General features: G+C 38.8%; 1 protein-coding gene across 5 annotated transcripts in view; it reads right to left on the bottom strand.

Moving 5' to 3' along the window:
• Dync1i1 (dynein cytoplasmic 1 intermediate chain 1) overlaps positions 1–25,776 on the bottom strand; it is a 293,572-nt gene that overhangs the window by 105,717 nt on the left and 162,079 nt on the right. For all 5 annotated transcript variants that reach the window (XM_078040389.1, XM_005331795.4, XM_005331801.4 and 2 more), the window contains 3 exons: positions 13,693–13,782; positions 6,344–6,506; positions 3,653–3,752 (listed from right to left, as the gene is read on the bottom strand). In XM_078040389.1, coding sequence (XP_077896515.1) covers positions 3,653–3,752; positions 6,344–6,506; positions 13,693–13,782 — 353 coding nt within the window. The remainder of the gene's footprint in view (positions 1–3,652; positions 3,753–6,343; positions 6,507–13,692; positions 13,783–25,776) is intronic.

A 25,776-nucleotide genomic window follows, 5' to 3' on the forward strand; every position in this document is an offset into this window, starting at 1 on the left:
GTATCTTAGATGACTACAGGATTGGAAGATGCGGTTTACATGTGACAGGAGTATGTATAGTGAATGCAAGACCACAGGTCTACTTTTGTACACATCTGGAAAATCTGTGATGTGGTATATGGATAGTACTATTGACCCATTGTGCTAAATAACACTCCGTGAATGACAGAGTTGAAATAATTCCCCAAGTGCCCAAATTTCTTTGAGGCAATAATATTTAGGTAATATTTTGCAAATATTGGAAAGTTAAAGTGTTATTTTTAAGAAGTCCAGGGGATTGAATCAAAGCTATAAATAACTTGAGTTTCTTTTTTCTATCCTCAGTTTAATTCTGTTCTATTCAGAAAACTATTCTAGGTGTATCTGCCACTATCAGGCCCTGAGACTGTTTCATCCTTTTCCCCCCCCTTCCTTCCTTCCTTCCTTCCTTCCTTCCTTCCTTCCTTCCTTCCTTCCTTCCTTCCTTCCTTCCTTCCTCCTTCCTTCCTTCCTTCCTCCTTCCTTCCTTCCTTCCTTCCTTCCTTCCTTCCTTCCTTCCTTCCTCCCTTTCTTTCTTTGTTCCTTTCCCCCACCCCTTCTCCTCCTCCTTCTCTTTCTACTTCTCCTCTTTTAAACCAGGGATTGAACCCAAGGCACTTAAACACTGAGCCATATCCCCATCCCTTTTTACTTTTTATTTAGAGACAGGGCCTCACTAAGTTGCTTAGGGCCTCACTAAGTTGCTGAGGCTGGCATTGAACTTGCGATCCTCCTGCCTCAGTTTCCTGCCAAGCTGCTGGGATTACAAGAGTGTGCCACTGCTCTCAGCCTTTTCTTCTTTCATCATTGAGTTACATCTAGATCCACTCAAACCCTCATCCCATAAGCATGTAAACCTGGTTGGTCCTTTGAATGCCATACAAGTGTTGTGAGGCAGGATCTGGGGGTTCCAATATTCCTTTTACTTAACCCTCTATAAAAATACATTAAAAAAGAATGTAAACCTTTCTCACAGCGTTGGTGGGTAGGTTACACAGAAATAAGACAAAAATAAACGTAGTCCCTCCATGATGGAGTTTTTTTCCCTTTTCAGTTTTACTTTCTCCAATAAAAAAATTATACATGACCCTGTGTAGAAACAAACCCATGGGCAATGGATCCCTTCACACACTGAGGCAGGGCAGGGACCAGCCTCACTGTTGCTGGCCCCGATACCCCCAGGGAGCATCATCAGCAGTCCAGGTACATGCTAGCAGTTACCTTTGCTGAGCAACATGTCAGATAAGGTTCTTGTGTGATTTCTAAACCCTGAATAAGTGAACAAGTCAAGCTAAGTGTTTTCTCTGGTGTGGATCCCATGCCTGTGCATACGCACACCCCACGCATGATCTGTGAGTAGACTGACACACAGAGGCAGAAGGAGGTTGGGCAAACCCTGCTTGTCTTAATCTTTGCACTATCACACTCTGGATGCTTTGCTGTTTGGAAGTAAAAGGGGATTCAAAAGGAGGGAGCCCTCACTTACTTGGTGACTGATGACAGTCACATTGTAGGGATCAAACTCCTTTCAGTTCTCCAAAAGGATCAAGCTTTTACTTTTGGAGAACTGAAAGGAGTTTGATCCCTACAATGTGACTGTCATCAGTCACATTGTGGGGATCAAAATCCTTTTCACTCTTCTGCCTAGATCACTTGCCCCATCCCCCATCTCCATTTGCCTCACTCCCAGACTTCCAAGAAGCCCTGCCTGACCAGAGAGAAAGGCCAACCTCAACTGAACTCTGAGCATACCTGCTACCCACATCTTCAGCATCTACAAGGTTTCAGATATAGAGGAAACCCTTTGCAGGGATAAGTGGTTGAATATATATGCCTTAGCATTGTGAAAAGCTTGTGTTTAAACCCCGATTCTACTTCTTCCTAGCTGAGTGATCTTCAGCAAGTTACTCGGCTTTGCTGAGGCATCTTTTCTTCAACTGTAACATGAAAATATTAATAAAGACTGCCTCCTATGATTATTATAAGGGGAAAATAAGATAAAGCCTTCAGAGCAGTTTTTGCAGTGCTTAGCATCTAAGACACACAAACTGCAAGTTAGCTGGTTGTTGCTTCCAATCAAAGAATAGCCTACAAGAAAGCAGAAATTGTGCTGCATGTGAAAGCCTGGGCCTAATCATTCTGCTTCCCTCACTACTATGGTGTCATGTGTTGTTGAGAACATGAGCTCAGGGATCAGATCACTGGATTCAAATTCTGACCTCACCACAGCAAGGCTCAGTGCCTTTGTGTACATTACTTATCTGCTCAATCCTGGGTACAGTGCTCTGTATGTTGCCCCCTGGGTGAGTTGCACATTCACCGTATCAACTTTTGGTACATTTGTCTGCTTTCATTTTAAATGCCACACTATGTGTTTAGACTTTCTTTCTATAGCCATGGAGGAGATTTAATCTAGGGGCTAGATTGAGTAGATTTTAATTTTAGAAATATCACTTGGCAAAGGGCTGGAGAATGGGGAGGGGACATGGGGGTAGGTAAGATGGTGGAATGAAATGAACATCATTATCCTAGGTGCATGTATGATTGCACAAATGGTGTGGCTCTAAATCATGTACTGCCAGAGAAATGAAAGGTTGTGCTCCATTTATGCACAATGAAATGAAATACATTCTGCTGTCATGTGTAATTAACTAGGAAAAAAAAAGAAATATCATTTGGTGAGATATCTGGAAGGAACACTGTGAGTGGATAAGAATAGAGGTAGGAAATAGGGTTAGTATATAGGTGACTATATGACCAATGTGATTCTGCAACCTGTACAATCAGAAAAATGAGAAATTATATCCCATTTGATTCAAATGTATGAAATGTCAAGATCATTGTATTGTCATGTGTAACTGAAAAAAATTTAAAAAATAGTACAGGTGTAAGATGATTAATATCTGAGTGGGAAAATGAAGAATCTAGAAGACAGACTGGTCTGAATGACAAAAGAGAGGAATCTGTAGTGTTGATGGAAGTGGGTATACAGTAATGCCCTTTAACACATAGATAATATACAAGACAAAAATGGATTTCAGAAATATGGGAATAATGAGTTAATACTAAGTTTAAAGTTCAATGGGACACCTGAGTGGTTCTATCTGATGGATAAAGTGGAATTCAGGAGGGGGATTGGGTGGGACATTCTACTGTGGTTGAATCTATTGCAGTGGAAAAGACCTCTCCAGACAGCAGGTGGAGAAGAAGGGTAGAGGCTGAACGTGTGTGCAAAGAAGTCTTGAAGAAGGTGGAGAGCTAGAAGACAGGAGAATTGAGCAAAGAGAAATCGATGGAGGGAGGTTGTTTCTGTAAGTACAGGGAAGTCTGATCAGCTGTTTGACAGAGAGATGTTAAAGCAGAACGAAAGCTTACAAATATCCGCAGGATTTGAAAAGTAGGAAGTCAGTGGTGACCTGCATGAGAGCAGTTTCATGGTCCGGCTCCTGTCTGTGTGACTACTCAATACATACAAATAACTAAATGGAGAATGAAAAATGAAAACCTCAGTAAAGTGAGAAAATTGTAGATTGGCAAACATACCCCAAACACAGGAATAAACCTCTCCTACTTTTTATACAAATACCATGAGTAGGTACAAGCCCAGGTTGTCCATGCCAGCAACAATTCTTACCTGAAGAGACCAGTCCATACAAGTGACCACTCGATGCTTGGACCAATGCTCATCGTAGAACTGACGATTAAAAGATAGATTGGCTCCAGCCTGAACATCCCTAGAAGGGTTTAAACAATGGAGGTAAATGGGATGCTTCTGAACGGAGCTTCATTTCTACCCAACTCATAGTAAAACAGTGAAGACCTGTCATCGGCAAAGCACGTAAATATTCTCTGAAGCCCAAATACCAATCTAGACCACAAACTCTGATCATAAACAAATGAACTGAACATGGTCTCCTTTCTGAAAAGCTCTTTCCAATCCAGCCCACACATTGTTCTAACCCTCATATAAGATGTCAAATTTGTTTCGGGTTTCCATCTTGACCAGTCCTGAAGTATTTTCCTGTCCCTAAGTGGTTCTAGCCAGAAGCAGGGTTTATTAGAAATCTTGCTATTAAGGGAGCATAGCCCAGAAGGAAATTCTTTGATATCAATACTATCTTATCTATCATTAGCTTAGAACGGATATGCATGTTTTATCTTCCTAGAAACCCCAACTGGCTTTGCTAACTTCCTTCTTGCTCAATAGTTATAATTTCTGGCAGGAGGCAGGCATGGTGGAGAGTGGAGGATTCACCAGATGTGTTCAGATGCTTACTATTCCTGCCATGGACCCAAACAGCATTTAGGTCTGGAAGGATTGCACTTTGGCCAGTGTTTACTTGGCTGACAGACAACTGGCCCTAACACCTCCTTTGAAGAACCCTGTGCTACTCATACAGTTGCTTCACAAGGCTGAAAACTTAAATTGAGTAATGCCTGTTCTGCACCAGCAGCTACCAGATCTGCACAAGAAGCTGCCTGAGTTGCATGAGTTTTGATTCAGAAATTCTCTTACATTCACCTTTCTTCCATTTATTCCCCCCCCTCCCTTTGGACTGCACCTTGCATTGTTTATCCTAGATAGTGCTTGCTCAGTCTGGGTGACCTGGCTCCAGACTACTTATCTGGGCTCTAACTGGTTGACCTATAATGATGTTTAATTTCCCTGGGAACCCTTCCTCAGCTCCACCACTGCACACTCAGGAAAGAGGTGCCTTCATTCAGGTCCTTCCAGGAAACCAACATAATGCTTGCTAGGAACTTGGAGGAATAGGACAATCAACTGAGCCATAAATAATGGCTTTTTTATTATGAATAATAATAATTGCAGAAAATATATATATGTTTAAAATATTATTGTCTCATCAAAATAACCTAAAGATGCTTCCAGCTATTAGGAACATTCTCAGAATTCCCTTTTGAAATTGTTCTCTGAGCCTTTGCTACATTTTTTTGAGCATCCTCAATGACGGTATGATGTTGTCCTTTAAGAATGCATTTGAAATTAGAAATGGTGAAAAATCACATCTGATAAAAAAGGCAAGTAAGCCTACTTTCACATATTGTTTTTAGATAAAAGAAATCTTCAGCTTAGAAAAAAAAAGCAGCTGTATCTATTTTTTTTTTTTTTTTGATATCAGGAATTGAACTCAAGGATGCTTAACCACTGAGCTACATCCCCAGCCCTTTTTATTTAGAGACAAGCTTTTGCTAAGTTGCTTAGGGCCTCACTAAGTTGCTGAGGCTAGCTTTGAACTTGTGACCCTATGTCTATTTCTTATAAGGCTTATAATGTGTTTCCTGTTATCCTATAATGACAGTTGACAGCCACTACATTTTCTAACACATACACTACATAACAGAGAAAGGCATTTGGGGCCTCTTGCTTTTATTGATTAGTTTTTGTGGTGGTTGTTCATTTTTATCTGTAAATACCTCCTTGTCATATGTGTTTCTAAAAGTGCACAAATATATGCATCATCTTACAGGACCAAAAAGAAGAAAAAATTTCCAGTACCTTTATTGTCTCCCACATCAGTTAAGTCCTTTTATATCTCATGTTTATGTTCTTCAGCTTCCTGTTTGCTTAGATATCAAGAAATAGATCTAGTAGATACAATACAAATCTCCTTTTGCCAATCATAACAATGTTTTCTTAAAGTACAATGTATGTGACTCTGCCTGTCTCTTACACCTGACTGTTCTCAAGATGCCAAGTTTAAAAACATTTTACAGAGGCACATGATAATTACAGGGAAACTTTAAGACAGAAGTTTATAATCAAAACTCACAGTCAAAGCTGTTCAGCAAGATCAGTCTTGGAATTTCACCCACCTCTGTTTTTTATATATGGAGTTGCCTAGTCAATACATAAGTGGATTTAAAATCAACCGACAAAGCTAGGCATGGAAGTACACGCCTGTAGTCCCAACACATGGGAGACTGAGACAGGAGGATTCTTGAGCCCAGGAGTTCCATTCTAGCCAACGTGAAATAGTAATGCCCTGCCTTTTTTTTTTTTTTTTTTGGTACTGGGGATTGAACTCAGGGGCACTTGACCACTGAGCCATATCCCCAGCCCTATTTTGTATTTTATTTAGAGACAGGGCCTCACTGAGTTGCTTAGAGCTTCACTGTTGGCTGAGGCTGGCTTTGAACTCATGATCCTCTGCCTCAACCTCCCTAGCTGCTGGGATTACAGGCATGCACCACTGTACCCGGAAAGGCCCTGCCTCTTAAAACAGCAACATTGAAAACAGCAAAATCCCCAGCTCAACAAATAACAGAACACACTCTATTTAAAAAATGCACACAAGAGACTAACCCATCTTTTTCTTCTAACTCTCGACCACTGTAGTCAAAAAAGATGTCAGAGTCTTCAGCCAAGGCTCTTTCAATGACCCGTATTGTTCGATCAAAAAAGATGAGGAATTCCTCTGAATGCAGGATCTGCTGCTTTTCTTCCTCTGTCAGCTCCCTTGGAGGGGCTTTTTGTGTAAAAGAGATGATTAGGAAAGAAAAAAAGGACAATTAAAAGATTTTCCAGAGAAATCCAACTTTTGAAAGAGACTGCTCATCAGGGAGTAGTAAGACACAGTGAAATGAACCATTGTTAATATGAATTCTAGATTATTCTTAAATTCACAGCAAAGGCTTTTGCAGAAATTCCCACAGAAAGATTTCATCTGTGGCCTAATTACTGTTTTGAAGAATTGAAAATGATTACAAATGAGAACAGATTAGCATGTTTTTAACAATTGGTTCTAAATGTTATTTTCTTTGGAAATGAATTTGAAAAACAGCTCAAGTATAGCATGAAAGAAATTTATAAAACTATATATATTAGATACTATTATAAAGCCACACATATTAAATAATTAGGAACCATCTATGGTTACGATCCAGACTATAACTTTCCTCTTTCTACTGGGTGAACTCACTTTCTTTTGCATAGCTTGTTACTAAAGCAAACATTGTTACACAGCTCTGTTTAAAGCTGAAACATCTCTTTCCAAACCTGTTGTCACCCAAGATATCTTCTGCCTTTAAATATGGAGCAAATAAACACTTTTATAAAACACCCACAATTGTTTTTATTCCTGTTGTTTTTAGCATGATTAATTTTATTAAGCTAAATTTGAAGATTAAAAAAATGAGCCAGAGAAATGACATAGCTAGCGGTATGTCACAGGGTCTGAAAATTAGCTCACCTCAGAGTCACAAGTATGGTTATATAAACCATTTATTGGTGGCAGGTTTTGCATAAAACTGTAGGGAAAGGATTAGGAACTCTCCCAGACTGAAAAACCCTCAAGGGCAGATACTGTCAGCCCAAACTTCAGAGTGGCTCAGGAACCCCACCTCAGGGCTCTAGGAGAGAAGCTTCATTGAACTCTGGTTACTCCTCAGTAGCATGGAAGTTCCTGAAGCTTATTTTACAGGAGGGGCAGGCATTAACATCATTTTCAAGCTAACTATTACTGAATTTTTAACTATGAAAATCATGCTGATATACACATTTAAAATAAATTATAACATATGAAGGAAAAAAAAAATCACAGTTGGGCTCCAAGGTAGAATCTAATCCCTTCAGAGTTACCCAAACACATCCACAGTCACGCCCTACCCACCCCACCACCACCAATAACCAGGACCAGTTTCTACCTGGTTGTCAGAGGATTCTGTTAAGTACAGTCACTGGCAGCATAATATTTTATAGAGGTGCTATCTGATTTGACTATTGGTTTTTCAAAGCCCCGTCCTAAGGAATCTGAATGCTAAAGAAGCCCTTTTGCACTGATATGGCAGTGATCTCTATCTTTAATGTTCATGACATCTTTCTTCTTTTAGCTTCCTCAACTCTGCCAGACAGCATGATAAAGGGAGTCTGGAGGGAACTGAGAATCTGGTTTTTCAAGAAACTAGAATGATCCTGATGTAGTTTGGTTCACAGTTTAAGAAATGCTGTCCAGATAGTATCATATCATGGCAAAACATGATTCCTCAGCTACATCAGAGACCTCCAAAGAAAATTCACTCCATAGTTTTTAGCAGTCCTAGACAGAAATAATTTCCCGTGTGTATTGGGACTGTCCAAAATCCCCATTAACTTTTGCTGTGTAGTGCTGCCCAGAGATCAGTTTGAGAATGGTGACATTGGCAACATGCAGATTTAGACTTTGGCTAGGAGTTGGGGGAATCTGTGGAGGCTATTAATAACATGAAGAATTCTACAAAACCAAGCTAGAACCAAACATCTACTCTGACATTTGCTAGCTTTCATTCTTTAATCCGTAAATTGAAGCTCTCTGGGCAGCTGTTTTATCTGTACAATGGGGATAGAATGATACCTAGACTTTAATTCTGGCTGGTTTAAGGGTTAAAGATAAATATTCTGGGAAACAGTTACGCTTTCAATAACTAGTAATCAAGTAGTAACTTACTAGTCTATTTCCTTAAACCCCTTTGAGGCATTTAAATTATCTCCACAATACCATTAAACTACTAAATGTAACACAGCAAAAGGGGGGACATACCCTACAAAATGCTCTGTTCAATTTGTTGGCTCATTCTATTAAACAAATAAAGAAGTGTCACTAAACAAGGATAGGATGGGCCAAGAAGAGGGTCCTATTTAGAAAGATTCACTCAGTATTGGCCACTCTTAATGGATGACTTGAGATACACTTGATATAGGCAAAGATATAGGAACTTTCCCCTTCCATTCCTTTTTTTGTGATATAAAAAAAATCTTTCCAGTCTCTGTTTATCTTTTTGAGCCACTTCTATTTCACCTGGATCTTTTCTTATGGGTCCATTACCTTGAATAAAAAAATAGCATCTGTGTAATTTTCTGTAATTTTTCTTTCCTGTAGCTTATTGTCACTTTGATCTCAGCTTTCAAGACATACAACCTCTCCTCTAAGAGAAACATAAATGGCTGATCAAAGTGTACTCGCAGAGGCCAAGCTCAGGTAGCTGAAGCAGTAGCCTCTCCAGATAGTGTGCTTGACAATACAATATTTGGCCTGAAATTAAATTCCTACTGAAGCAAAACAAAGGATATACTTTATTATTAAGCTTTGATGTCTGAAAGAGATCAACTGGCATTTATTTTGTACAAAATAATAATATGCATGTGCAGATGAGTACTCTTTAAAAGTCATAAACAATGTTCAACTTATGAATTCAATAGGGCCATAGTCATTTTTGATGAAAAACCTCCCATTACTTCCAAATCTTTAAATTGATAAGTATTATTGCAATATAATGAAAATATAATGAAGTATCTAGGAATCACAACTAAAAGGAGCATTCAAAAAGCAAAACTCTCTAGGCATTAAAAAAAAATCTGCAAAGTGCAAAATACAGGCATAGACAAAAAGAATAAATTATTTTACTCTAGGATGGACCCCAAATTCACCCTGAAATATCTGTTTCTTCAGCTTTTCCCTATCCCTGAAACCTAATTGATTATTTCAACAAGCTCACCTTATGAAAAGGTAGAAATTAATTTAATAGCAAAAGGCATACTAGAACAAAACATGGGCATATATTTTATTTTTCTTATAATTTAAGCAGAAAGTGCTATTATAACAGGGTTGGTTTGTTTGTTTGATTTTACAACCCAAACATGGAATATTTCTTTCAAGATCTGATAGTTAACAATACTTCACGCATTTAAAGTGCCTATAAAGGGCTGGGGATGTGGCTCAAGCGGTAGCATGCTCGCCTGGCATGCTTGCGGCCCGGGTTCACTTAAAATTCTCTCTCTCTCTTTAAAAAAATAAAGTGCCTATAAAAATTCTTTATGAAAAATAGAATATATAGATATGACTTAAATATAATCCAAATGACAAAATAATTTTAAAATGTGTGCTTTGTCACACATTTTCTTTAATTATTCCTACCTACTATATTCCATGTCTTTTCTAGGGTTCTTGGAATTTTTTTCTCTATAAAAATATAAAGTTAATAATGAAATTCACAGCTTATATTAAATACTTTAATATCTCATTTTTAGGTTAAGGGGGGGGAAATCTCATGACAACAGAAGGGAGAACAATGGAGTAAGAAGGATGTGAAAGGGGAGGAACAGCAGATTGAAATTAACCAGGCTGTGTTTTGTATGAGCATATCACAAATGAATTCCACATTTATGTATAACCATAATGCACTCATTTTTTAAAGTCAATTTTAAAAAGTTATTTTTGAAGTATCTACTTCAGAAATGTCTTACTTTTTTTCAATGACATAGCATTACATTTCAATATAAAAGGTTACAATTAAAAACATTTTTTTTCAGAATATCTAAAAGATAAAAAATAAATAAATAAACCCAGGAAAATCATCAGATTAAATAGAAACAGTGGCTCTAATGGGAATTTTACAATAAAACCAGTTCATAAACATCAGCAAGGAAATCAAACTAATGAGGAAGGGGATCCTTCTCTGAAGTTGATATGCAATTTATGAGTTAATTTGTATTTATAAGAATCAGGCTTTGGATTCTGCTGTTCCAAAACTCTAAACATCCATGAAGACCCCGACACTAACATGTCAAAATTTCCTAAATGTTGATGAAAAGCTAAAATGTACCTACAGTTTTTTTTTCCTACTCTATGTGATAACAGTAGTAAATCAAACTACATTTCTTTACTGTTTAATGCATTTTGATATTACATGGGCAAAAATATCAAAAGTTAGTGAGCACTTAGTTTTGCCACATCCCTCTCACCACTTTTTAAAATCTTCCTTCCAAAATAAAAAGCCAAATGGATCTCTCAAAATCCCTGGTTTGAAACTGTGTATGTCAAGTTTCAGCCCAGAGCAAATTTTTATGGCTGAATAATAAATCCTGAAACGCAGGGTTCATATTGGAAGTGCTGACACAGCTCTGACTACCATGCAGTCGTGCAAATGGCGCCATGATTATATCTGCTAGAGATTCTTTTAAAAGTTTGCAAAATACTGTTCTGCTTAAAAAAAAAAAGTCAGATAGTTTGATGCCAACATAAACATGCTTTTAACCCATTATGTGCTAATTTGCAGAAAAGCCATTAATGGAGAATAAGGCACACAGCACAGCAGTAACAGGAAATGTCCTTACAAACTTCTTTTTGACTTTTAACATGACTTTAATCAATTCCATGAAGCATGAGTAACAGTTAAAACTAAAGGGTGTTTTTGCTTGGAACTTAAGAAGGAGGTTGTTTTGCCTTGCCAGGGAAGATGATTTGGAGATTGGGTTTGGAGTGGGGGGGGGTGAGGGGGTGGGGAATCCATGCCAAGACCCACAAAAACTGCTCTGGCTCCTTATCGTCCAGTATGTTTTAAGCGTATTTTGCAAAAGGAAAAAGAATACGTTTTAATAGATCCTGACCTATTTTGTTCTTTGCTATACCTGTGATAATAATATTCTATTCCTCAGCCTTTTAAAAAAGATGTTTTTAGTAGAAGTTTAAATGTGAAATCTCTTCCATCAAATCCACTTAGAATGTCTCAGAAAAAGTAACTGTGGTGCTCTCTGTAGATGCTATTGTTAAAACTGCTCAATCTTCTTCAGGCCCTCAGTCACACCCCATAACTTGAGTATACCTCCTTGATACCTGGGACTAAGCACAGGAATTGGAGACTTAAGGTAGAAAGGTACAAAAGGTAGAAAGGACTTTGCATTTATTTCACAAGGGCCCAGGTAACCAGGCTCCCATTGCAAAGCTATGGACTATGACAAAGTTGTGCACAGAGAACTGGATTCAAGAGGAAATCCCATCAGGGGTACAGCCCAGTTTCAGACGCAGGAACTACAGGGTAAGATTGCTAATGATAATTTGGCAAACTTCTTTATAGCGTTTATTTTGTGCGAAATTGTTTCATACTAGCCCCTTTAAACCTCATAAAATATCTTAGGAGGTAGATATTATTTCTGCTTGCCAGATGGAGAAACTGAGGCCAAGAGAAGTTAAGCTAAATAAGTTAGTGGTGATCATATAGCTAATAAGTGGCAGAGCCAACACTTGATCCTGGGGATATAGGTTCCAGACTCCACCCCCCGCCCCCCATCACTATCCTGCATTGGCTTTTTAGATAACTGAAACTGCATAAAACGCATATAAAAAATTAAACACATACACATACAACTTCAAATGATTTTGAATATGATGAGATTTATAACAATTAAAATTTGTTTCATTAAACTCCATATGATATTTAAGCAAAAATCTGAATGTAAGGGGATGTGATCTGCAATAGGTACGCAGGCAGGCTACACAAATTTTCTAGTCCAAGGGACTGAAGGAAGTGCATGGATCATTATGCATGTATTCCTACAGAAGTTCCCAGTGCTGACTATGCTCCATGCTCCACAGGCTCTGTCAGTATCAGGGCCACCTTTAAAATTTACAAATCAAATGAGGTTTTAGAATTATATTGTTCGGTATTTGAGAAACTCCGTTGTGAATATGGAATGATCTTTTGACCTACATTCAATTCTCAGGTATCACTGTCCATCAGTCAGCAAGAATGACAATTTCAAAATTCTCTTCAGTCTCCATGGACTGAGAGTTTGAAAATAATAAAAAATTGGATTTGTAAGGAAATGCTATGAGAATGGCATTGTGGTAAAATGGATCAGCTCTCAATCTTGGCTCAAGCACTTATAAATTGTGTATCCTTGGGTAAGTTTTTAAGCCACTGGCTTCTTAGTTCTCTATCTATAAAATAAGAATAATAACAGGACATGCTTCAAAGGCTGTTTGGCGGAGTAGATAGTGTGAGATCCTTGGTTAGCATCTGGATGGCCATCTTAAGTGATAGCCCATCTTAAGAAAAAGTTTCACTTTCCTGCTCAAGGGTGTTTCTGAGAAAGGCTCATCACTCCCACATGCCAACCCCACCCTTAACCACCTGCATTAGGATCCGCCTAGCTCTAATCCCTGAGCCTGCCCCATAAAAGTCAGGAAAGCCCAAACCTGTGTTACCTCTCTCCATCTATGGAGAGATGGCCTTTATTTGTCAGCTCTGACAAATAAACTCTCCTGTGTATCTCTGTCTGGTCTCCTCTTTCCTTTCTTGCTCGCCCATCTCTGGTTCCTCACTTTCCTTTCAGATAGTATTTGTAGACTGCTTAGAAGAGAGCCAAGTATATCATAAATCCTTAATAAATGTTAAATTACTATTCTTACTGGGGAGTGAGTATGTAAGAGGTTCTTTCCCTCATCTAGGCAGAGTTGTGGAAAAAAAACCTTTTAATAGTACAGTTAATAGTAATGTACTATTAACTGTACTATTAAATGTTTCCACGTAGAATACATGAAAAAAAGTCAGAATTTTATTGATAAGATAATTATATCTGCTCCCTTTCTTTACTGTTATCATTGAGAATATATGGTAGAGTGAACTTTGTAACATGAAAATTGATACTGTATCTTATTTTATTGATAGTAATAATTTTACTGGAATTGCAAGTGATTTCCATTTTATTTGCTTCTACCAATCAAATAATTAAGACTTGCTTTGGCGATTACAGTTTGTGTTGATAAATGTAATATATTGACTAATTGAAGAAATTCTTTCATGTGGGGATAGAAATTTAATTTTTATTTACCTTTATGATCCCTTATGTTAAGAGAAGACAAAACAATAAAATAATTACTCAAATCTCCCACATCATACCTTCCTTCACTTCCTGCTTTTTGTCTTGATTTTCCAGCTCTGAATCATGGCCAACTTTGGGTTCCACCATTTCCTCATCTTCCTCATCCTCTAGAAAAAAGAAAGAGAAGAATGGAATAATTTCTTCAAAGTCATTGGTTGATGGTGGGAGGTAGGGCTAAAGGGTAAAGTTCCAATCATTTAGGGCAACTTCTAAGTCAGTCAGTCCACAATGAATGCCCAAGATGAATGTTCATGAATACATGAATAAATTATCTCCCAAAGAGGCTTCTTTGAAAGTCTCCCCAAGCTGCTGAGAAAACCGCCCCAGGTGGGCACCTGCTCCCTTCCTCTCCAGGCCCTCACCATGTGGGACGTCTTGGAATTGCCTCCCTGACCTCTGAAGCTTCTTCAGAGATGGCCCAGGAACAGATCTGAAAATGTTTCCACCTGGAGCATTTTCTCCAAGGGGGACACCTGCTGTGCAGATGACTCATTTCCAATTGAATTCTCACCAAATTAATTTGGTTTTGACCTACAGGAAAGGGTTAAATACAGGTCTGACCCCAGGTCAAATGCCATAGGCAAGTAAACAACCAGGCAGAGACTCCCAAAGGGAATGCTATTGGTGGGCGAAAGTAAGTAACCCCAAATGGCATTTACACATTCAGAAGAGTTCATGCATTAATGTGAATTTAATGAGCACTAACAAAGGCAACTACCAGGACCAGATGTTATAGTGCCCTTCCTGCCTATGCAAAGTATGTTCATTCTCCCTCTTCTCTCCACCTGCCTCTTTCTAAGAGGCCCCTTTTATTATGTAGAGCTTGAAATCAACATGGGAGATTTAGGATGACAGATGTGGTGTCATAAGAAAATCCAACTCATTAGAAAATTCAACTCATAGAAAATATGATATGAAAATTAAAAACTTGTTTCATAGTTTCCGAATGTAATATTATATTTACTGTAGGTGGGTGATTTCGTTGATCCAAATGCAGTCTAAAAGAAATGACCTTATTTATTTCCCCCCAAACAACATATTCATTTATTTAAAAAATATTCACAGACTTTCTTATAAGATCTCAAGTTCATTCCCATTCCTATCATCATGAATGCTGAAATATATCAATTCAAAATTTAATACAAACTACCTGAAGAAAATATTATAATGCATACCTAAGTACCCATGTAAATATGTACAGCCTGAAAAGCAACCTCAAAAGCTCTGACAAGAACTGTGGAAGAAATATACCAGTTTTTAAAATGTGGAGGTATAAAGTACACAGGATTGAAATTAAGATATTGAAATTTTAAATGTAAATTTTCATTGAAATACAGTACCCCATATGCAGGCATATAGCTTGTGCAGCCAATCTCATTACTTTATTATCACACTATATACACACCAGAAAGAATATAGAACATCTTTAAGGAGAATTTTTATTTATTAATAATTAATATAACTCTGAAGTTGCATTTATGATATTTAAAGTTGCACTTAAAATTTTGAAAAGGACACTGAGTTATTCAGAATTTTCAACAAATAAACCTTTAAAGCATTGGCACATATTTGTCTTTACTCATATATAAAGATAATCAATGCTATCTACCCATATTATCCTGCTTGGAAAGTCCCACAGAAAATATCCACTTTGACATGCTGCATCATCCTGATCCAGGGATCTAACACAAAGCACAGTGAGGAACTAGCTGGAAGAAAGTTTCTTCTTCTGAAACAGTTTTCAAAAGGCCGCTCATCTGCTGGAAAGTGGACCCATTGCTGTGCCTTCTGGAGACATCTCTTTACATTGAATGGATTCAGCAGCGGTGCCTGGACACTTACGAAGTGCAGGGTAGTACCACAAGTCCAAAAGCTCATAAGTCCAGTGTTATGGGTTGAACTGTATCCCCCAAAATTCATATGTCAAAGTCTTAACCCATAGTGCCTTAGAATGTGATGTTATTTAAAATGAGGTCAGACTGGAGCAGGATGGGCACCTAGTCCAATATGACTGGTGTCTATAAACAAGGAAAATTTGGATGCAAATGCACACCAGGGAGAACACTGTGAAGACAAAGGCAAAAAAACCAAAGCAATGCTTCTACAAGTCAAGGAGTAACGCCAACAGAGGCTAAGGGACAGTCCAGAACAGGTTCTTCCTCAGTCTCAGAAGGAACCAAACCCATGGGCATGGACCTATAGCCTCCAGAAATGTGGGACATTACATTTCTGTTGCTGAAAACACCAGTTTGTGGTTCCCTGTTACAGTAGAACTAGGAAACTGCTAAAGCTAATAAAGTGCATTGCCTTCTGCAATGGTCCAATCTAGTAGGAAGGACGCAGGAGATACATAGTGATATTTAAGGCAGTGAGTGTGTCATGCAAATAATCTAATTTATGTATCAGAACTTGGCACCTTTAGACCAAGACAAGCAGGTTGTGGTGTAAGGGGGGAATTCTGGAGGCTCTTTGAGGTGGACATGCTTGGCCTCATCATGGTCACTCTTCCATCTTAGGAGATGAGCAAATGTGGATTTCATTGGAAAATGAAGTTTCACATCCTTGAGAACTATCCATAATGGATTATTTTGTTAATCAGGAATATATACGGTACATATAATTTTTGTTTGCACTTTCACTTTGGAATCCACTGATCTGAGACACAACTAATAATGCTGAATATGAAGCATTAATTTCCCTGACCAGAAGGATTCTCCACTTGGGTGAAAGTAGCACTTCAAGGGAAGTAACTGATCTGGGTGCCAGGTTGGAGTCTGTCACTTGCTAGCTCTTTGGGTTGACCCAATATATACAAACTCTCGGAGTTTCTGTTTCCTTATCTACTGAATTGGGATAAAAGTCCTTTCTTAAAACACAATGTTGTTGTAAAAATTACCAAATAAAATAGTTGATGTGAAAATGCTTTTTAAACCACTACATTGGTTGGGCATTATAAGCAAAAATCTTCAAGTAAAAGTTACCTTAGCTTGTATGTCAACAAATATTGATTGAGTACTTGTTACATGCCAGTAGCTGGGCATGTGCCGCTGGAACCAAATAGACAAAAAGCTTCTGTGCTCAGAGAGTTTCTGTTCAAGTTAAGAGAGAAACTGCAAGCAAGAAAATAAAGCAAAGCGTGTACTGTGTCAGGCAAGTTCTATTAGGGAAACAGAAAGTGGGAAAGGGGGATTATAAGCATCTGCTCAAGGGAGGAAGTCACCTGCAAAGGTCTCCCTGAGGTGACACTTGAGGGGGAGTGAGTTGTGGGTAAGGTGAGTTGGGGGAAGTAGGACAGCAACAATCAGATTCTTTCTTCTCAGTCCAGGGACCCAAGGATCAAGGTCAAATTCAGTTATTCTCAGTTCTATCGCTGTGCTTTTAGGAGAGCCATCTAGTTTATGCATTTGCATCTTCCAGTTCTCAAAACTGAAGATAATTTTATTAAATGGCTTTGGATTAGTCATCTTTAAATACTATCAAGTTCTCATCTTCCCAGATATAAAGGTTTTTATTTATTTTAAGCGTTAATTCTTAAGAGAGTAAAAAAAAAAAAAAAAAACACAAACCTATCATGACAGAAAGGCGCTAAGAACTTATTGGGAAAATATTATCCTATGAAGGACTTGGCTGTGAAAAGGGGGAGGTTTGTGACACAATGTGTTAGTTTATGCAAAGAGACACACACTCAAGAAAATAGTGGGTTATCTGATTTCTTAAATAGAAAAATCCGTCTCCAGAGAGTGTGTTTTCCATCTATTTTTTTAAGCACAAAACTATTTACTGTGTTTATGTGAAAAATCATATAATATACTGTAAATAACAGGGAAACTTTTTAAAAAGTACCTATCTTTTTAAAGTGGTTAGAAGCCAGTGTGCATATTAATTTTTAGTGGCTACAGGATTCTTTGTCTATCAGCCCCTTAAGGATGTAAAATAAGTGTTTCAGTGGATTTGTTAAGGAAATAAAACACAAGAGACTGGTTTGTTTCTCTGCATACTGATATGTTTGCCTTGCTCAGCAAAGAGAGTATATTTTTCTTTAAGACTCTGGTTTCCTTTCTGGTGCAATTGGAATTACTTCTGTTGAAACCATTTTCAAAACAGTTAAATAACTTTAAAGAAAAGGATTTATGTAGACCCTCTACAGACTACTGATATATGAGTTGTGCCACTAGTTCATACCCGGTTACATTTCCTCTGAGATTGGAGGAGGGGGGGAACTTACCACCCATGTATGGTTTCCTGTATCCAGGTTCACACAAGAAATTAAACTAGTGGCAGAAGTTAATTACCTGTCAGTCCAAGGAGCTAATTTCAAACAATGGCATCTTTTAGACACATTATTTTATTTAGCACCCATATTCTGCCATCTCCAGTTGCTACATTCATTTCCCCTATTTAGAAAAATCTTTGGAAACCACTGTTGTCCTTCCTAACACTTTCTGAAGGTCTAAGAAAGAATAATTGCACATTATGTAGCAATCACACATAACTCACTTAGCAAAAGTTCTGACCCTTTGCCTGAGCTCCAGAAAGGAGAGTAGTTTCCTCTACTAGCCCATGGTTCAGATAAATCTAATGTAGCCAATTTTAATATGACACAGTCCTCTGTTGACTTGCTCTGATGGCCTTATGAATTTGAGATGTTTAAAAGTGAATATAGTGGAACATTTTCGATTGTTTGGAAATACAATGTCAAAATCCCTTTCAGTCCTGGGGACATGTTTTTTGGATCTTATTTCCCTCCCCTTGATTCCAAGGGGAGACATTTTCTTGCTATCTCCTGGTGACCAGGACCCAGACAGTATCTGGGCAATCAACCTGGATGCTCCCAACTCATGTTTTGTCTTTGGACCTTGGGAGACAAAAGAGAGGAGATGGTTAGGATTCATCTGGGGCAACATGGGGTAGAAACAGTGATGCCCAACATCCTGGCCAGATTCTTCCCGAGGTCCTGTATCTGAGTTCCCTTGGTCCCTGCCCTTTTTCAAGCCACTCCTTCTGCCTCCTGTTGATTCTGTAAGTACTAGATTTCCTTCCAATAAATTCCAAGAGAGGTGGTGTCAGCACCAGATTTCCTTCCAGTAAATCCCACTGGGGTTGGTGCCTGCTGCTTGCAACCAGAGCCCTCAGCACACAGGGCGGCCCTCTATGAAGAGAGGGGCTTGTGTTTTACGAGATCACTGGGTTCTTGCTTTCCCCAGCTCTCCTAGGGCCTAAAAAGCCTTGGGCTAAGAGGGGCTCAGCTCCTGGGTAGTGCTCTTGCTGCACTGCTGCTGGCTTTGCAAGAGAGGGCTATGGTTCCTTTATCTGCCACTCTGGGGAGACTGCTAAGACTGGGGTAGGTGGGGAATGAAGGCAAGGAGGAGCAAAGGCCATTCACTCCATCCTGTACTAGAAAGGGCAGCCTGCTGTCACCAAAAGGGGAGGCCAAAAGTAATTACCGCATGAGTTTGAATTGAACAAGCCAATAACCATAAGATGCACAATTGCTTTACGTATCATTAAGAAGATTGCTACTAATTAAATTTTAATACATCATCCAATCTAATGTGGAAAATTCTGGATATTAGAATCCATAAAAGAATTTGTGGTTTATAAAATTAATATCAACTAACTTCTAAAAGGTAAAAAAAAAAAAAAAAAGAAAAAAAGATGGCAAGGATTTACCAGGGCAATTGTAAATTAAGTTTACTACTATGCCACAGCTGGGGAATGGACTTGGAAAAATAGAAAGGCATGTGTTGTATTTATTTATGTTTGTCTTTGCTTTGCTTTGCTTTGCTTTGTTTTCAATTTGAGTATAAAGGCCCTAGCCAATTTTATCTAATTCCATGTATGGATATTTCAGATGGTGATTCTCTTACATTTTAGGTTTTTCTATGGGAAAACAAAACAGTTATATTTTAGATTTAAAAAGAAATTCACCTGAAGATATTCTTGGTAGTTCTATCTTTGACCTCATCTTTTCTCATATCATGCTTATTCTGGATAATATTTACAACTATTTCTTCCACTAATCACCACAAACTGATTTCTCCAGCCAAGGAATCCCTTTACGGATTCAGACTCTGGGATAGACATTTCAACCAGGCACTGCACACTTGATGTGTTCAAGGTGGAGTTCCACCTTCTGCAGAGACCTGTTCCTTGGGTTGGGGTCTCCATCCTGCCTAATGGTGCCACCATTCACATGGGATCACAGCAGGGTACTTAAGATCCATCTTTAATTCCACTTTCCATCAGGATCTGTAAGAGAGTCTCCAAGCCCTGACAATTGTGCTTCCAAATCTGACTCCAGTTTATCTGTCTTTACTGCCCTTTATGAAGCAGCTCCCAAGCATGTCTATTGATCCTTATTGTTCCTTTACCCACCTTGTGCATATCTCTATGATAACATCTCAGACCACTTGAAATTAGACTTATCATCTTTCTCTACAACCAGATTAAAAGTCTCTCCAAGACCCACTCATGTTAGTATCATCAGTGTCAACTAATGAGACTAGAAATGTCAAAACACAAAATTGTTCTTGAATTAAATAATGCATTCCCCTACTTAGGGCCCCACTAAGTTTTGGCTTCTTCTTAGAGTTCAGTATCCCACTTTCAATAAACATAAATCCTATTTGGCTCACAAATATTATTTAAAAGAAACACAAAGCACTGGTGAAGCTAAATAGGACTTGGAAAGCACACTTATCTCTCTCCAGCCAGCCCTTTGTGCAGATTCTGATCTCTCTCCCTGGGGGTGGCCTAACCCTCAATGACAATGATTGCTCTCATTCAGCCCTGCAGAACAACTGGAGGTTTTAAAAACAGAAGGCACGCTCGTATTTTTAAGATTATGGAGGTAACATGAAGGCTGGAGGGTGGTGAATGAGACTGGAGTCAGGGAGCAGTTAGAAGGGAGGCCACAGCCACGGCTGAGGCCCTAACCTCAGCTGGTTCAGGTGCCAGTGGGACTGTGAATGTAGAGGTGCTGTTTGTACAGCAGACAGTGAAGGCTCTCCAACAGTCTCACTCAGGTCATCCTATCCTGGGACCAACTTCGTACCCAGCTTGCCAACTTAACCCAGAGTCTGAAGAGAGCCACCCTTCCAATATGTCTCATATCAGCCAAAATAAAGTATAACATGCACCACTGAATGCTTACACAAACCAAGGTGAGCGCCTGTGTGCTTTAAAAATATGCAGGAAAGACATATTTTGTGGGATTTTCAGTAAGCACTTTGTTAAATATACTACATGCTAATATTTAAAAAACCTTCACTTTCTGGTCTAGAAAAATTTGGCCAGAGTAAAGAAAACATACATTTCTCATCATACAGAGCACTCCTGTTAACACTCTAGGCCACATCAGCTCTCTCCTAAGGCTCTAACATGACAGTACTTGGAAAGTTTACTTCCTGATGGAATGTCACCCAAGGCCTTGCAAATGGGAGGAAATGAAAGAAAATATTCAAAGTGAGAGGGAAGCCAGAAAATAGTACTTTCAGCAGATGTTTCTGTAACTTGTAACTGCACTAAGGTATAATATGTGTGCAGTAAATATATAGGGAATTGAGTTGATGTGGATCAGTTGGCTTGAAGCACGAAAAGGAGGAAAGGAACCTTGCTTTTCTCAAAGAGATACTCGGGCAGGAGTCTGTGGATAACTTCAACTTCTGATGTTTGGAGGTGGGAGGGCTTAACTGATCTGTGTTTCCATAAATTTTCATCTTTAAGAATCTTTAATGGCTGCCTATTTTCTAGGTTAACTTAGCATTTAATACTCATTGCCGTCTGACTCCAACCCAGTTGTCTAGTATAGCTCAGAGCAATGCACCCCTTGACTCAACTGTGTATGAAACGGGCCAGGTGTGTAGTCAGAAACCATCCTCCCTGGATCCCTTCCTTTAGACCTCTACATTTTTTTCAGGCCTTTGTCTGCCAAACTTTCTCAGAACATCATGGATTTTCAATCACAGAAGAGAACGGTTTCATGAACTACTTCACACTGCTAGATAATGGTAACCCGAATGAAGGTTAAAGGTGCAATTTTTTTTTTGATACCAGGGGTGCTTTACCCCTGAGCCACATCCCCAGCCCTTTTTATCTTTTATTTTGAGACTTAGCAACATTAAGTTGCTCAGGGTCTTGCTAAGTTATGGAGGCTGGTTTTGAACTTGCAATCTTTCTGCCTCAGTCTCCTAAGCTGCTGGAATTACAGGCTTGCACCACCAAAGTGCAATTTTTATGGGACCTGAGAGGGTGAGATAATTTGGAGGAGAACCACCCTTAGGTCAGTCCTCTTCTGTGCATTCTTGTAAAAACAACCATTCCACTGCCCATCTATAGAAAGTAGCACTGCCATTGCACTCTGTGTGAATATGGCCTCTTTGGATTGTGTAAGTCAAGTCTCTATGATTATCACCAGAAACCCTATGTATGTGGATGCACACACACACACACACACACACACACACACACAAGAATAGATTTGAAGCACTTGAAATGTAATTTTTGGCTGCTTGGAAAAGGAAGGAGGACTCATACACTCTATTTCCAGACTTTTGCTGATTATTTCAATTCCATACTATACTCTTTGCTCTTTCTACTGTGTCTTCCAAATGTGCAAATTTGCAATTCCTCTTAGTAGGAGACTTGCTTGTGAAAAGAAGGCTGGAGGAATGGATAGAGATATCATAATATTTAACTTTCAGTAGTGATTGTAGGTAAGTCCCAAAGGAAGGAAGACCTCAAGGTCTCCAAATACTAAAATGGTTATTATGTTATGATAATTTGTAAAAATAGTGTGAAATAAGAAGAAGCCAAGTTAAAAAATCACTTTCCTTGCCAAGGAATTGTTCCTAAGGAGAAAGTGGTACTGTCCATCTCTAAGAATCATCATCTCTTGTCTATAAATGTCAAAGCAGTTGACACCAAACACTGCACATATAGATCATCTCATTATTGCACACTCTCTTTCTTTTTTATTAAAAGGCTCAACTCTTGTTAAGCTAGTTTTTTGTATATCCTCTTCTTTTCTTCACACCCCCTTTGTCCTTGCCATTTTCCACCTTCTTCTCTATGTCGGAGGTAGCTTAGCCTCTTAGGTAGCTTATTGTAGTGGTCACATAACTGGTGTCTCTTACTGCAGCCTCTCTTTCTGCTTACCCTTGCAACAAGTAACACTGTCATATCAATCCTCTTGGAACAGAATTCTACATTAGCTTCAGAAGGAAACATTTGATTGTTTCCATGATATATAGAGTAAAAGCTAAATTCCTTGGCCAAGGCTTTAAGTCTAAGGTCTGACTTCAATATGTGCTCCTTGTACCTATTTCCTCTCCTAGGTTCACCCTGCACACACATATATGTCTGCCTCAATCTGACTGCACCAATACTGGGGCACAAACTTCCACATTCTGTCTATCCTTTGATTCGTAACTCCACCCCAGCCAGATTCTCTTCCTCCCTTCCTTTTACAAACTCTTAGTACCTACTGTGCACCAGGAACTATTCTAGGTGCAGGAGATACTACAGTGAACAAAACAGGAAAAAATTCCCACCCTCCTAGAGCTGGCTCTTGAAAGGGGAAATAGATAATAAAAAAGATAAACATATAAAGTATATACTGGGTTAGAGAATTCCAAGTGCTCAAGACAAAAACTAATTGAATAGAGTGGGAAGTCGTTGGTGTCACAGTTTTATACCGGGAGCAAGGGAGGACACTTGGAAAAAACAAAAAAGATGCAAGGAAGTGAAGGAACAATCCTCCAGGAGACTGGAAGGAGAACAACCTGGTCAGAGGAAACAAAAGCCCAAGGGTGGGATTGTCTTATGATGTTCAAGGCCTCTGGTACTTTCTCTTCTTCTCTACATGGAAAAAGCAGCTACGTTTAAGACCTGATTCTAATGACCCCTAAATCTTCCATGTTCTACCTTGTTGGAAGGGACTTCTTCTTCCTCTAACCCCTCAGAGCACTTGAGATGGGCATCTCTTACAACTTCTTTTTCATCCAAAAAACTATTTTGCTGAAGATGATGACATTCATCATGATCTACTGCTATGGTTTTGCACCGGAATGCCTCCTAAAGGTCAAGGTGTTAAAAGGCTTGGTCCCCAGGCTGTGACACTATTGGGAGATGGTGGAACCTTTATGAGGCAGAGCCTCTGGTAGAAAATTTCCTTGAAGGAAATATTGAAGCTTGACCCCTCCTATCTCCCTCTCTGCTGCCCAGCTACTATAATGTGGACAAATATCCTCTACTAAGTGTTCCTGCCATGATGTACTGTGTTACTAGAGGCCCACATCACTAGAGCCAAGAGAACATGGACTGAAACTTCTGACACAATGAGCCAAAATAAACTATGCCTCATTTTAAGTTGGTTTTCTCGGGTATTTTGTCATGGCAATGGAAAGCTGACTAACATACCTACTGTATACTGATTGTTAAGTAGAACACTTCTCTGTATATTTATGAGTTTTCTTCTCCAAATTTCTTGCCATAGGGTCTATTAATTATTCATATCTGTATGTTCCCATATGAATATTTAATAAACATTTTTTACTTTTTTAGATTCTAATATTTTCCTCATTAAACCAATTGTTCTAAAAAGGACATTTTCTCAGTAATCTCCCCTAGTTTCAGTTGGATGAAAAATCAACTCAATTTCAAAATTCTAAGGTTCCTTTCCTTGATCACTAGGGCTTGCCAGGATTGTCAGCAGCTCTAGTTTAAACTCACACAGACTCCTACACTCACTACAAGATTCACGATTCTTCTTGTTTGTTTCCCATCCTAGTGACTGGTCTCTAGGTATTTCTGACCATCTATTACGTGCTTAAATCTATTTCAGGCAACATAGAAAATAGCAGCTATCAATTTATTGAACTGTGTATGCCAAATTTTGTGGCAAATAATTTTATACCCATAAACATATGTAATCTTCATAATAACTCACAGAGGCAGATACAATAAGCTTTCTTTATCCATGAGGAAACTGGGGCTTAGAAAGGCAAGATGATCCAAGTAAGGTCAATGAGTTAGAGGAAGCAATAGTGCCAAGATTCAAACACATATTTTAACAACTCCCAAACTTCTCCAATGTATTACCAAATGGTACCAAACAGTATCAAACATAGAGCAGAAATGTAATTGACAGTCATGGTTTTGGCCACCCAGAATCCACCTCCCAACTTCTTGGGATAACAGTTCCTCTCTTCTTTTTTTTGGCAGACACATCACTACCACTTTCAACCAAATAATTCCTTCTTGAGATTAGGGGAAAACTTTGTATCTGAGGTAATGGTCAATGAGACCAACTCTCAGTAATTGTCTTTGCACTATTGGTGGAATGACCATATGGTCTACTGTAAACAGATAGTTCTGAGAGAGGAGAGAGTTGTACCTAATAACTAAGCTGGTAAGACAGTGTGAATAAAGTCTGGGAAAACCAGGACCTGTGGTTACCTTGTCCACCAGAGAAGTGCACTCCCTTCTTCCTTTAGACTGGGCAGGTGCCCTGAGAAATTCAGGATGTGCTCCCCCCTCCCCATATCAGGGAAATGGACTCCTCTTTTCTATTGGACTGGGTGACATTCTGGCTAAACCAGGACACATACTCAACCTAACCATCAAGACAGAAAACTCCTTTTCTCTCTTGGACTGGGTTTTGTATAAAATCGTAACTGACCCTACCCTGGCTCACCACATGAGGCTTAAAAGAGAAGGAACGGACAAGGTAAGATCAAGAGATGGATAATGGCAATAGTCTGGAACCTCACTAACAGTATCTGCAGCAAGCATGCTTTGAATGTCTAAACTGAGATAGTATCTAGCTTTTTACTCATAAAACCAAAATCTTACTTTTGGCTTAAGTCATTTGAGGTTGGTTCCTGTGTCACTTGCAACCAAAACCAGTATGAATGGCTAGGAACTGATAATTTATTAAGCACCTATGTTGTATTTCTTTACATGAGTTCTTTGGGCACACACACCATCCTGAAAGGTACATAGTCCAGTTGCCATAATGTTCAGGTTCAAATCCTGGTTCTCTACAAAAGTGACCTTGTATTCCTTACTTAACCCCTTATGCTTCACTGTCCTCTGCTATC

The sequence above is a fragment of the Ictidomys tridecemlineatus genome, chromosome 2 (assembly GCF_052094955.1).
Source record: "Ictidomys tridecemlineatus isolate mIctTri1 chromosome 2, mIctTri1.hap1, whole genome shotgun sequence".
Classification (NCBI taxonomy): Eukaryota; Metazoa; Chordata; class Mammalia; order Rodentia; family Sciuridae; genus Ictidomys; species Ictidomys tridecemlineatus.